General features: G+C 28.7%; 1 protein-coding gene across 2 annotated transcripts; it reads left to right on the forward strand.

The window, feature by feature from the left end:
* Window positions 1-4,105: 4,105 nt before the first annotated feature.
* LOC130973040 (ankyrin repeat-containing protein ITN1-like) lies at window positions 4,106-15,445 on the forward strand. Of its 2 annotated transcripts, none has more exons than XM_057897413.1 (5): window positions 4,106-5,034; window positions 5,770-5,931; window positions 12,481-12,633; window positions 13,245-13,537; window positions 14,693-15,445. In XM_057897413.1, the coding sequence occupies exons 1-5, from the start codon at window positions 4,203-4,205 to the stop codon at window positions 15,305-15,307; spliced, it is 2,055 nt and encodes a 684-aa protein (XP_057753396.1). In that variant the 5' UTR covers window positions 4,106-4,202; the 3' UTR covers window positions 15,308-15,445. The 2 variants fall into 2 exon arrangements, with proteins under 2 accessions (XP_057753396.1, XP_057753395.1); XM_057897412.1 differs by having other exon boundaries at window positions 4,110-5,034; window positions 13,107-13,537; window positions 14,693-15,443.

The following is a 15,445-nucleotide window of genomic DNA, read 5'->3' on the forward strand; positions in this document are numbered from 1 at the left end:
TTGGATTCTTCTTTTGATGTATTGGACTCTTAGTTCCTAGTTGAGAGGAGAGAGAGAGAGTACTATAATGATAATAGTGGTGGTGGTAAGTATAAAAGAACGGTAAAATTGAAAAAAAAATTGTTGACCATATGGCCCCTGAAATTTGTTAGGTTAGTTTTTCGATGACGAAAAATGACGAAAAGGTCAAATTGAGGCACGAGTCAAAATTTCAGGGTACAGTTTGAGTCAATTGAAAGTTTAAGGGCTAAATTGCGTCGGGGTCAAATTTCAGAGACTATTTTAAGTATTAATCCTAAATTATCATTGTTTAATTATTATGACATTCTTAAATTCAATGTACATTAATCTACATATATTGTTGCTTTTGTTGTCGTTGTTATTGTTATATATGACACATATGTTAAATAATATGTTCATTAATGTTCATTTTTTACTTAAATTATCCAAATTATAAAACTAATAATACATCATAGAATTATTATTATTACTAATTTATTAGTTATATTTTAATTTTATTATTTTTATATTTAAAAATATTATTGAAAATTATTTATTTAGTTTTGTAATAAATTATATTTTTAAATTTGAATAGTTTATTAATTATTTATATTTATTATACTATATATTTAAGAATTTATTGAAAAAATATTAATATAAAAAAATAATTAAAAAATATTATATCAAAATTTTTTAGTATAAATAGGTTCATGGCCAATTTAGCATTAAAACAACGTCGTTTTATCTAACTAAATAAGATAAAAAGACCCCTGACTAATTTGAATTTTGGACAAATCGGCCTGTCTTTTTCTAACTATCCACGTTGGCATTTAACGTCCACCTTACCAGTTTAACGTGCCAGATCAGATCAGCAATTTTTGTTAGTGTTTGATGACAAAACTCACAATAGAACTGCATTGTCTTATGAAAATGAGAGACAAGGATCGAAATGACTCTTTTTTCCGTAAAAAATCGCATTGTCTTTCGTAAAAAGGTACAGGGGCCAATTAATAGTTCACTCAAATAAAAAGGCACAGCACACAAGTGAATTTGAAGGACTATTCGATAAGTGTTTTTTTAAGGTTGAAAAAAATATTGTATTATTATAAAAATAAAGATTAGAGTTTGAGAAGAGAAGAAAGATAAAAGGGAATAAGGAGAATAAGAGATGATGTTATTAATGATTGATGTTATACACAAAACATCATAAAAAAAACTATTTATAGAAGGACCCAAATTCTAGCTCACTTAACTAGGTTACATCTGTAATTGATTCTATCTACTTGAAATTTAAATTATAGTTACAATTTGGACATTCATAATAAATATATTTATATCACTCTCCCTTAAATGTCCTTAGTATAATACGTTAGATAGCTGTCTCATTAAAAATTTTATAAAAAAAAATCGAAGTGGGACGAAAATCATAGTTAAGAAGAAAAAGAATATACTAACTTTTCAATCTTATACTTTTCATATTATTCGCCCTGATAATTATATCATATCATTTGATATCTTTTAACCGGCGCATCCTAATCTTATATACTGACTTTTCAAATGTTAAAGTAGGTAGTGTTTGGTTGAGAAAATGTTTGAGAAATGTTTGGAAATGGTTGAGAAATGTTTGGATGGGACCCGAAAAGGGTGGTAGTGTCCGAGTTTTAGAGGAGATGCTGCCGAAATTTTATAAAATTGAAAGTTTTATTTAAAGTAATTAATTAAAAAGATTTGTTTTCAAGCATTATACGTTTTAAGATTGATTTGTCTATCAAAGAAAGAATTTTGTTTTGGAACTGAGATTGTTAACGAACAGAATGAAAAAGAGGATGATGAGGATTTTATTTGGAATATGGCTTTGAAATGAACTTGGAAATGAGATTTGGATTGATGAATGATTATGATGTTGAGAATGTTGAGATGTGAACTTTGAATTATTCACATGGCTTATGAATTTGAAATATCTGAGATACGAGGTTCCCTGGATTAAGTGCCGTGGCTTGCCACCACGTGCACCAGGTTGAAAACTCGATACTCTGTTGACCCTACGACGTAAGTGTGTGACCGGGCACTATATAAATTTCCGAAAATGTTATCCCCATTGAGTAATATTGATAATTTGAGAAAAAGCTATGCATAGACTCTTGGGGATGCACGTCGGGGGACAGTCTAAGTACAATTCAGACTTGTTGGGTTGGCTGGATAACCGACAGATGAGCCTCATCAGCCATAGGACAGGCATGCATCATATGCATTTGTATGCTTTGCTTGAGTTTGAACTTGTTTTGGTTTGCCTAACTGCTAAACTGTTCGTAACTGCTATTTAAACTATTTGCTGTAACTGCTGCCTACTTGTGTTTTCCTTGTATGCCTTGCCTGTGTTTGTCCTGGCGTGCTACATTTGAGATTGAACTTTGGTGCTGAATTAATGATTGTGTTGTTTGATTGCGTGGTTGGTTTCTGATTGAGATTTTCTTATAAGAAAGGAAAGATTTCGAATTTTCGAAAGATTAAACATTGTTTCTTAAAAAAAGTTTTGAACGATTACCTATTGGTTTTTTAAAAGATTCATAAGGCAATGATAATCACTGAGCTTGAAAACAGTTTTCTTATTAAATATCTTCTTATGACAACTCTAAAACTCCGTGGTGAGACCGTATGGTTAGGTTCTCACCCCCCTACAGCTTTACCTTTTCAGGAACCGGATGAAGAAGCATTAAGAAGAGTTATACCGCGTTTGATTTACGTGTTGTTTTAATTAGTTTATTTTCTACCCTCGACTTTGTTATTACAAATTTGTAAGAGGGATAGGAATTGTCTGTTTTATATGTATATTATATTATGAGTTATTATGTAAGGAGTCTTGTATATGAATCTATGTCTGCCTGTATTTTTCTTAAAATAAAGTATTTATTTTCGGTTTTAAAAGAAATCAGTGATACAATGTCGAGTTACAGGCTCCTATTTTTAGTATTTAGTATGTAAAGTAATCGTAATACTTCTTGCTATCAGAGTAGCGCAACCGGAAGCGTGACTTCTAATAGTGAGGGTGTTACATCACTCATCTATATTTGAGAGGAATATAAAATCATTGTTCTGTAAGATGCAATAATTTTTTAAAAATTTTATCAAATCATTTTGCTTACAAATAAAATGAAAAATCATTCCGCTAAGGCACCACAAGTTTTAGAAAAAGTATTCAAGTTATGATATTTTAGAGTTGATGTGTTTATTTTTTGGAGACAATATAAATTATACCTTTTTTAATAAAAGAGCAATTAAATATTTTTTGAGTTAAATTGAATAAAAAAATTTAGCTAATAGATATTTTTTACCCGCGCAACCTACTAGTATATATATATTAGGAGTGCAAAATAATTACTCTCTACCCTACCCGCAGCTCTGCACGTGACGCTGACCATAGATACTGCAAAATAATTACTTTGTTTCTGCCCAGCGAGGCAACTACCCAACCTACTAGTTTAACTTATTTGTTATTTCAGAACGCACATTGAAAGCGCACAGTTTTATTTTTATTTTTATAAAAGAAAATTTTGAAGTCATATGTTTGAATTTATTTATTTATATTACCAATTCTGTTAGGTAAATTAATTAGGCTAACTACAACTATTCAAGTGTGCATTACTTTCTGACATCGTTATGTTTTCATTTTTTGGTAGTTTTAGAGGTTATTTTGTTTATAGTTGGATGTTGTCTTTTCAGAATTTTTAGATGTTAATATTATGTTTTGATTTGTTTTGATATTTTGTTAATTTAAAAAAAATATCTTGAACTAAAAAATGAAATATCTAAAATATAATAAAAAATATTTAAAATTAAATAAAAAAAGGAACCGACAATAGAGAAGAGAAAAGAAATGAAAAAAAGTGGGAGAGTACATGTTTTTTGAATGTAAAATTAATTTTTAAAATTTAAATATCAGAATTTATTAAAAAATTAAATGTTTGATTGCATGTAGAATTAGTTATCTAACCTTACAAAAATTGTTATGACGTTTCTTTTATTGTCCGTATATACAAAATGAATTAATTATTCATTTTTTCTCACTAAACAGTAGAAACATTTTTTTAATCTATCATTTCAAATCATCCACTATTGATCCCCAAATCCCCAACTGAATCAAGAATACTTTTGGTAGTTTACCATTTTAATTATTTTGTTTTTTTTTTATATGAACAAATAATATGGCAGCAGCTACTAATATCAATATTGCTTCAACCGGGATCGTTCTGGAAGCGCTTACAAAAGACAACTACGAGAACTGGAGCACTCTGGTGAAAAACTATCTTGTTGGTCAAGGTCTATGGCGTGGTATAGTTGAGGCTGATCAAAATAATAATAACAAATCAGAAACGGAAGAATGGATATCGAAGAACGCAAAGGCTTTACACGCCATTCAACTGGCGTGTGGATCAGAGAACCTCTCCAACATAAGAAAATTCGAAAAGGCCAGAGAGGCATGGAACCACTTGAAGATCTCATTCAGCAAAGACGTGAGAGCGTTTCCAGATTCAGATCAAGAGCATGGAAGTCAGGTTCACAGGCTCCACAGTGCAGTAAAGAGAGGATACTGGAACGACGCGAAATCGTACATCAACAGGTACCCGGACTCTATATTCTCCACCGCATCCTCCACGGGAAGGACGGTTCTCCACGTGGCAGTGGCTTCTGGTAAGGAGAGGATCGTGAACGAGCTAGTTAACATGGGGAACCAACGGTTGCTGAAGATGCAGGACAAAAGGGGATACACTGCGCTTGCTCTTGTTGCTGAGTTAACGGACAACGTAGCTATGGCGGAGAGGATGGTTGTTAAAGGAGGAGAGGAGTTGCTAACCATAAAGACCAAGCAAGACGATGATGAATATGGTGAGATTCCGGTTCTCATTGCTTCCAAGAAGGGTCACAAAGAAATGACGACGTACCTGTTCTCTAAGACTCCTCCTTCTGTTTTCTTTGAGAAGGGTGGCCGTTATGGAATTATGCTTCTTACGCGATGCATCTATGCGGAAATATTCGGTAATCTGTTGCAACTTAGTCGTCTCTGTTCATCTTCCCACATATCCTCTCTAACAATGGTAAAAAAACCATTAAAATTTATTATTTTAATTATCAGTTAATTATTAATATCTAAAAATATAAAATAAGATATATTATTAAATTATTAATTTAAAAAAATTAAATTAAAAAAATTAAGTTAATAATTAAATAAGTCAATAAATTCTGATAGATCAATTTTTCTATCCTCTTTCGCTATTTTTGCTTCAAGTCTTCAACAGTCAACAACGCCCAGCTCCTTTTCTCTTGATTGTAATAAAGAGTTGTTTGGTTATGCATTTTTCTCTTTTTTTTTTTTTATAATTAAGAATCGAATATGGTTGATTTTATTATTAGATATAATACAAGTTAATATTTTAGTTATTATTTTTAAATATAAATAATGTTAAGTAATTACTATTTTTAACCTTTGTTCTGCATTTAAACTAATATTGATTAATTATAATTTTTTAAATATTGGTCTTGATATATCATTTGAACTAAGTGTAAAAAACACTATATTTGATTTTACTATTTTTTTTATAGAGGAGAAGGTTTGTCAATGTGAAACAAAAGCATTTTTTTAATTATTTAACATGTATTTTAAATGTGAAATTCCCAGCCTTAATACTAATTACTAAAAAAAATATATTATTTTCACCATTATTCTAAATAAAATGTTATTTCAGCTTTTTATTAAGTTTTCTCTGGGTATAGATGTTGCTGCCTCATTGATCCAACACAGGCTTAGCGGAGAATTGCGACTTGATCCTGAATCAGAATCAGTGGATCTACGGCCCATATATGCACTATCTCACATGCCTTCTGCATTTCTTAGTGGAACCCAGCTTGGATTCTGGCAGAGATTTATTTATCACTGTGAGTTTAATTTGCCCTTTCACAGAAAAATTGAATTATTTTCGAAGTATTGCTCACCTAACTATTTCGTCCAGGGATTGATTGTCATATATAATTTTCGTTTTTCGTATATGGTCAACTTTTAACAACTTCTTGTTACATTATTACCTACCTAACCTTAGTTGGACATTCATAAGTTGATTATTAATTTTCTTTTGAAAAATGCATGCTGAAATATAAAATTATTCGGACATACTATAAACATTGAATACTTGGATTATATTTATTGTGCATTATTAACATACTTCAAATAAAAAAGAAATTCTTAGAACGCCATTTTGGAATATAAAAGTTCTTATGTGCCTTAACAACTTAAACATGAGAGAAAGAGATAGCTCTTAAAATATTGATTATATTAGAAGTGATAATAGGTAGAGTAGGATAGGATAGAGTTTAGATCTAACTTTAATTTTATCCGTTTTTAATCTGTGAAAATTTAGTTTTATTTATGATTATCAAAAATATATAGAGTAAGATAACAATTAGGTCATGAAGATTTTGAATTTGGACTAATTAGTCTTTAATAAAATATTAATTTAGTCTTCTATGATAATAAACAGTGGACATATGATATTTTTCTATCAATACACGTAAAATTTAACGGCAGTATTTATATGTATCGTTACATACTCTGTGTTTATTTATGAAAGATCGTTATGTAGATAACAATTTTTGGAACGAAGTTTCACATGTTTTAGTAGGATTTGTGATAAATAAAAATAAATATTATATGAAAACTTAAAAGATAATAAATATTTAACTGTCCAAAATTACATTATTTCTATATTCACTTAAATAATACACACCACTATAGATAACAAAATACATAGATAATTTTGTTTTATTTCACACTATTTATAGATAAAAAGACATACATGTGTCCACTATTTATTATCATAAAGGGCTTAATTGGTACTTTTTTTTCTTTAAGGACTTATTAGTATGAGGTCGAAATCTTTGAGAATTTAATTGTCATTTTACTAAAAAATATAACATTATTATATAACTTAATAAACATACAAATTAAAAATTCAACGCAAACAACATAATTATTCTACAAACAACACAATCATCTATATAAAATATCAAATGTTCATCAATTCTATATAAAAAGTCTTTACTAAAACTGATAACACGCGCAAACATATTTTACACCAAATGAGAGATTTTTGGTTCAACACCCACTTAAAACATATTTTTATACAAATATATAATATATAATATATACATATATAGGGTACGAGTTGGTCGAGTATGATTGATATTTAACTCGTACCGTACTCTATCCAACCTGCACAAGAATTTGTTCTACACTCAACCCTATTTACTGTAGATAAAATTGACAATTCTATCCGATCAAATTATATCAAATTAAATACTCGTAGATAGAATACATGTTGCCCCTCTTAGATATTTTTTTGTAAATTAATTAAAATAGAAAAATTATCAAAAAGAATCATCAACCTAATTAATAAAAGAGACTAAATAAAAGAGACTAATTATATCATTATTATTATTAAAAGAGACCTATTTAAATAAAATTCATAAAGAAGGATCAAAACATTATTTTAAAGAGACAATAATGCCATTAATTAATCTCTTAGTCTAATTCATTTTATGATTGTTTTTAATACAAAAAAGAAAATAATCATTTTACTCTTTCCAGCATGAGTAGTTCATTTATCTTCTTGATCTTTGGTGAAAGTTTTTTTTCAGGGAAAAGACATCACATATAAAAACCAATTATCATAAATAATACAAATAATAACTGAAGGATTACCATGTGTTCATAATACGCAGCGAAAGAAAAAAAAAGTAATCCTTATTAAAGATCTATTTTGTGCTTAAACTTTATTCCAATAATATTATATATAGTAGATCAGATCTAAATACCTGAGTACGCACGCTAGTAAAAATCTTTTTCTCCGTCGATGGTACGAAGGCGCTATGCGTATCCACACCGAGACCAACCTTTGCTGTCAACTCCTTGACCAATGGACATCTGATCTAAAATTGAGAACCTCTTTGCAATTCTTTGCACACCATAAAATTCTTTTTCAAAAATTAGGCTCACATACATTTATGTATATAGAGGTAAAGGAATAAAACTCTTGTTATTCTCTCATTTTTTTCCTCTACTCTTGGCATACATATATATAGTATGAGATTTGTTACTGGTTTTAAATTTGATTCTCAATTCAAATTTAAATCATATCTTGAATTCCAAATCTGAATCTTTCAAATTTTATAAATCATATCATAACTCAATTTAAAAATAGAATCAGTTAGGATTTCATCCAAATTCAGAAATAGAATAACTAATTATTCTCAAATCTCATTTAATGTTCTCAATTATCATACTATTATTATATTCTTGGTGCTAGCAAAGAATATAATAATATTCTATTTGAATTAATATAATTATTTATTTGATCAAATCAAAATAATAATTAAATAATTCTATAGCAAAGGTTAGAACACTCGTTAGTGTGTGACCCCATAGGTTCAATACTAAGCGGGTAGTAAATTAGTCGTACTAAATTTACTAATCAAGGTTGGCGTCTAGCAACACTCCTCAACGACCCGATAGTATGAAGTAATATATTTTTACTAAGAACCTCAGAAGAACAAAGTATAATTCCTTCCATCTTTCTAGCTCTTGGTTAACCTTTAGAGTATGGTTTAATTGTCAAACTCTAACTTGTTACCATTATTATAATGAACTGTGAATGACCTAAGAAACTCATTTCTTCATTCATTCAGTCCCCTTGGCCAAGGTTTTATTCATTTCATTCATTATAATCATAGAGTTCAAACTCTTTACCGTGAGTTGATGGATTCCTTATTGACTGATCATTAATTCTACAAGTATTTAAATCATACCCAATATCCTTTCAACTAGCACCCTAGGGTATTAGGTGTCTGGAATCAAAGTATAATAAATACATTGTTAATTACTATGATAGTCGCAGGTCAAAGGAAACTCTATTACTATGTTCATCTTGAGAATATCCTATTGACAAATATACGGCAATTATAACCATTAGAAATTCTCAAAGTGAGTCAGTTCAATAGTCATATCTCTATATGCACCATCTATATATATAATTTAATAAATGAGATCAATTAATCTTCATCCAATGAAGACCATTATATATATATTGATCTTCCGGATTATTAATGTCCTTTTTAATAATCCTATAACCAAGAACAATTTAAATTAAATTATAAAAGATTTATCTCTCAATATTATGATCACTATCACAATGATAAATCTCTAAATTTAATCAAGGACCTTATTATATTAACATTTTAATATAATAACAATAACAAATTATTTGACACATGATTGATTGGATTGTGGTCATACTACTTATTCCCAACAATCTCTCACTTGCACGAGAGCCAATCATGATAGATTGGATCTTGGGCATACTATTATCACAATAATCTCCCACTTGCACTAGAGCCAATCAATCATGTGTATAATTTTTCAATGTACATTTGTGTTTATCAAAACTCTTTTAACCTTAAACACCTTTACTATTGAACATGTTTGCTTGACCTTTTGTAAAATACACCTAGTGCATAATAAATATCACGTTTTCTCAAAACATGAAATCTCCCACTACAATAGTGTATAATTTTATTTTAAGGACAATCTTTATTGAACATGATTATAAAAAATCTAAGTAACCATTAGTTCTATCTTTATAGAATTGTATCATGATACAAATGAGCTACTTTTTCGAAAAGTCAGTTTGACGATCAAACCTTTTATACTTTCAAGAGAAAGTATGTCCTCTATTGAGCGGTATCTAATTCTAATAAAAATAATTGTAACTCCCACTCTTTCTTTAAGATGGAATTACTTTTCTAAAAAAGAGTTTAACCTCTTATCACAGACACTTTGTCATAAGAAGAGTGATAAAAATAATCTCATTATTTCTTTAGAGTAACCAATAAATCTCATTTATCGGATCTAATATCAATTCTATTGTTCTGCAATCTCTTAACACATATAAGACATCTCCAAACTCTAATGCTCTTGAGTTTTAGCTTATGCCTTTTCCATATCTCATATGGGTAAAAAATTGATTTAGTGAGGAATTTGTTAATTTAGCGACATTTCTAAAATGTAATCCAAATATTTAACAAACAATGATCCTCAGCTAAATCAAATTCCATGTTTCTTTAAACATGATGGAGTACATAGAATACTAATATTTGTGTGTTGAGAGAATCTCATTCTCTATTCAATAGAATATCAATTAGATGTTAGAGATTTTACTTGAAGCTCTTATAATAAAAATATTCAATATCTTTATTATTGGTCAAACAAACCCTTAAGAGCAATTTTAATTGGCATCTTCAATACTCATATTGAGTTTTTCTAAAAAAGATCACAAACATTAATCATATTAAGGCCAATTATAAATTGTTTGAAACAAAATAAATCTCCAAAAATACTTGCAAGAATAATTTTTGCTAAAGCCATTTGGCTAATGGCATTCCAACTTCTAAAGTTGTTTAATTCAAAATATATTGCCCAATACTCCTACTAATTTAAATAAAATCTTTGATAGGATCTCATCCAAATTCAGAAATAGAATAACTAATTATTCTCAAATCTCATTTAATGTTCTCAATTATCATACTATTATTATATTCTTGGTGCTAGCAAAGAATATAATAATATTCTATTTGAATTAATATAATTATTTATTTGATCAAATTAAAATAATAATTAAATAATTCTATAGCAAAGGTTAGAACACTCGTTAGTGTGTGACCCCATAGGTTCAATACTAAGCGGGTAGTAAGTTAGTCGTACTAAATTTACTAATCAAGGTTGGCGTCTAGCAATACTCCTTAACGACCCGATAGTATGAAGTAATATATTTTTACTAAGAACCTCAGAAGAACAAAGTATAATTCCTTCCATCTTTCTATCTCTTGGTTAACCTTTAGAGTATGGTTTAATTGTCAAACTCTAACTTGTTACCATTATTATAATGAACTGTGAATGACCTAAGAAACTCATTTCTTCATTCATTCAGTCCCCTTGGCCATGTTTTATTCATTTCATTCATTATAATCATAAAGCTCAAACTCTTTACCGAGAGTTGACGGATTCATTATTGACTGATCATTAATTCTACAAGTATTTAAATCATACCCAATATCCATTCAACTAGCACCCTAGGGTATTAGGTGTCTGGAATCAAAGTATAATAAATACGTTGTTAATTACTATGATAGTCGCAGGTCAAAGAAAACTCTATTACTATGTTCATCTTGAGAATATCCTATTGACAAATATACGGCAATTATAACCGTTAGGAATTCTCAAAGTGAGTCAGTTCAATAGTCATATCTTTATATACACCATCTATATATATAATTTAATAAATGAGATCTATTAATCTTCATCCAATGAAGACCATTATATATACATTGATCTTTCCGAATTATTAATGTCCTTTTTAATAATCCTATGATCAAGAACAATTTAAATTAAATTATAAAAAATTTATCTCTCAATATTATAATCACTATCACAATTATAAATCTTTAAATTTAATCAAGAACCTTATTATATTAATATTTTAATATAATAATAATAACAAATTATTTGATACATGATTGATTAGATTGTGGTCATACTACTTATTCCCAACAATAACTATAATTTTAATGTAATTAATAATTGCAATATCACCAAGTACTAAGACAAAATAAATTTGTACAACAAAAACTATTGCTAGATCTTCCAAACTAGGTTATCAAAGCAAAAAAGCTAAATTTGACGACGGGCGATATCTCTTTTTATCTCTCAACTAAATTTTTTCAATCATCTATTTTTAAATATTAATGACTAAATTACAATAAAAATTATTGAAATATATTTTTTTTTGAAAACAAAATTAATGTGTATGTATCAATAGTGTTAGAAGGATAATACTCGAGATATTATCACATTAATAAAAGAAAATTAAGCGATTTAGCATTATTAAATTTAGAGATTTAGAGTTTTAAATTTATAGATTAAGGTTTTTATTTATTATTTTTAATATTTTTTAGTTTCAAAGATTGATTAAGGATATTATTTTCTATTTAAAAATCTTTTAATCCTTTTTTATTTTTTCTTAATTTTAATGCAATTGATCTTTCTTAATAATTAATTATTGTTAGTGGTCCTTAAGATTAATCTTCCCTTAAAAAAGTTAATAACAGTTAATATATTGTTAGCTGTTACATTTACATGCATACATCCTGGGTAAACGTGTATGCAAGTAATAACAAGGAATAAATGAATAATAGTAGCTAGAAAGAAAGTATGTGCTATAATGAAGAATTTGAAAGATTATTAATTTTTAAATGAAAAATTAATAAAGTAAAAAATGAGAAAAATTAATTATTTTTTTATTCAAATAATAAAATTTCTCACTTTTTAATTTTGTCAATTTTTTATTTTTAAAAGATCTTTTTCCAACTATTTGACTGCAGGTCTGAGGCTGAAGACACTCCTAAAGCTTTCTAATAAAAGTATGGAGATTATATTACATGTTGATCCGGACGACACAAAGGCAAATATGTTGGCTAATTTTATTGCAACTTCTCCTCTAGACAAAATCTCTAGCGGACTTCGAAAACTTCCCGGTGCGTAAGATTAGATGAATTCCCTTAATTTTTAATTAAATCTAATGCAGTAATGATGTTTTCTGGTTTAAAATATAAAAATTCGTTCAATTCTTTTGAGAAATATCTACTGTAAATAAATGGTTTTGACAGTTATTATAAAAAAAAAAATTATGGCTGGTTTTAATTTTGTAAAAAAATTGTTTTCCTAATGAAACCTATACATTTTTGCTTATTAGCATTTCTATTTTCCCTTTCTTAAAACAGCTATAATGTTTATAAATATAATTTTGATGCATTAATAGTGTAAAATAGTTTTACACGTGTATTCAATTATATAATACTATATTAGTAAAAGTAACTACTTTTTACATTAACTACATGAATAGTCATTTAAAAGAGTGGATATAATTTTTATATTAACTACGGTTTTCTCTTTATGCTTCAATTATTAGATTCTTTCTTGAACTTGGTGGTTACTGAAATGTTATCAGGGAGTGAGAAAATATATGAGATGAAAAAGAACCATCATGTAGCATGTGAGATTCTGAAATGGTTGAGCAAAAAAATATCGGAATTAGACGAAACCAAGCTACATAAGTGCTTAGCTTACGACTCCATGTTGCATGCAGCAAAGTATGGACTTGTTGAGTTCATAGATTCAATGAGGCATGCAAATCCTGACCTTCTGTGGGCCATGGACAAAAATGAGAGAGGCATATTTTCACATGCAATTGCGTATCGTCATGACAGAGTTTTCAGATTCATTCACGAGATCGAGGGGCGTAAAGAGATGATTGCATCCCGTGAAGACGTCTTCGATAATAACATTTTGCATCTTGCAGCTGAACTAGGACCTTCCTCTTACCTTGGCAAATTTCCCAATTCAGCATTGCAAATGCAAAAAGAACTTCAATGGTTTAAGGTCCTCTCTCTCACTCTTAAGTGTGTGTCTATGCACTCACATTCATTTAATAGCTGTTTAATTGGTTTTATTTTTAATGATTTTTATTTTTATATAAATTTCGTATAAAAAAGAAAAATAATGGAAAAAACAAAAATAACCTTTTCACATTTTTATTGAAATTTGTATTACTGATTTTAAATGGTGAAAATTTAAGTATAAAATAAAAGAGAATTAGAGATTTGTATATATAGTGATGACTATTTGTATAAAAATGTCTTAAATATATCAAATTATTTAACGATTTTCAATAATTATTCTCACATGAAAATTTCTAGGCATCATATGTTGGCTATTATGACTTGTTCATCAAGTAATGATGTTAAATAACAATAATAGCTAGCTGCTACTGGCTATAACTGTTTCCAACTACTTCTAACAATCTCTAATAATTTCTATTAACCTTTAACTACTTTATCAGTTTTATTATCACTTGAACTCTTACTACTCATCTTCTTATGAGTTATTCCCATTTTTCATCTATATATAAAAAATCAATTATCACAATTTATCTTTTCATCTATATATAGAAAACAGAGGATGAAAATGCAAATCAAACACAAACTACCTCTAGAGTTTACTTCTCTCTTTCAACGTGTACTTATGTATGTAATTATGTCTTTATATATGTGTCATTTCTTAAAACATGAAAAGATATCAGACAAAAAAAAAAAGCATATGAAATAAACTGTCGCATCGCAGTTGTGGTTGCAATTCGGTTAGTGATTATGTCACAAATATCAATTTATTTAGACCATTATTATATCAATACGTATGTATTTGTAATATTAGAAATTTTCTTTTTCAAATATTTATTCAATTGGACTAAATTGTAATAAACTAACATTTGCTGCAGAAATTTTGAATATTCAGTAGGAAATATAAAAATGAGCAAGGTTATGTTAGGTAACCAATGATTTTTTTGATGAACAACTACTGATAAAATAAAAACACACTATATCTCTAAATTACTCACCTAAATCTTAATATTAGAATAATCATTCGTACACCTAGTGAAATGAACATTCGATATATCTATTATTCACATTATTTAGTATTTTCATTGTCTACTTATACTTTTTCAATGAGGAATTATCATGTACCACATGCATGCAGGCGGTGGAAAGTATTGTGCCTGCCAAGTGCAAAGAAGCCAAAAATGCAGATGGCAAGAAGCCTCGTGAACTGTTTACCAAAACCCACGAGGAATTGGTAAAATCTGGTGAAAAATGGGCAAGAGATATTGCAGGTTCTTTTACACTCGTTGGTACTCTCATTATTACTATGATGTTTGCTGCAGCCTTCACTGTCCCAGGTGGAAATGATCAAAATACTGGCATTCCAATCTTTCTAAAAAAACGTGCTTTTAAAGTCTTCATCATAGCAGATGCAGTGTCTCTCATCACATCTTCTTCTTCTGTCTTGAGTTTCATTTGGATCCTCACTTCGCGTTATGCTGAGAATGATTTTCTATGGAAGTTACCTGTCAAGTTACTTTTGGGCCTCATCACCCTCTTCTTTTCCGTGTTATCCATGATGATAGCCTTTGTGTCTGCACTTTTTATGATGCTAGAGGGGAATCGAGGTGTTGTGATAGCAACAACGTCACTTGCAGTTGTTCCAGTCTTGGTACTCATACCTACATTATTGATTCTCTTCTTTGAGATTTTAGTATCTACATTAGGATCACCGAAATTACTCACTTCTAAGAAAAAGAAGAAAAAAGATTAATCGATGAATGCTTTCTTTTGTCGTTAATTAGTTGTGTTATCTGTATTTTATTCAATATTAATTAGAATTTGAACTTAGTTGAAACGAATAAAATTCATTGTAAACATTGAATAGTTTTACTATCCTAAAATATAAAAT

This window comes from Arachis stenosperma, chromosome 4, assembly GCF_014773155.1.
Source record: "Arachis stenosperma cultivar V10309 chromosome 4, arast.V10309.gnm1.PFL2, whole genome shotgun sequence".
In the NCBI taxonomy this organism is placed as follows: Eukaryota; Viridiplantae; Streptophyta; class Magnoliopsida; order Fabales; family Fabaceae; genus Arachis; species Arachis stenosperma.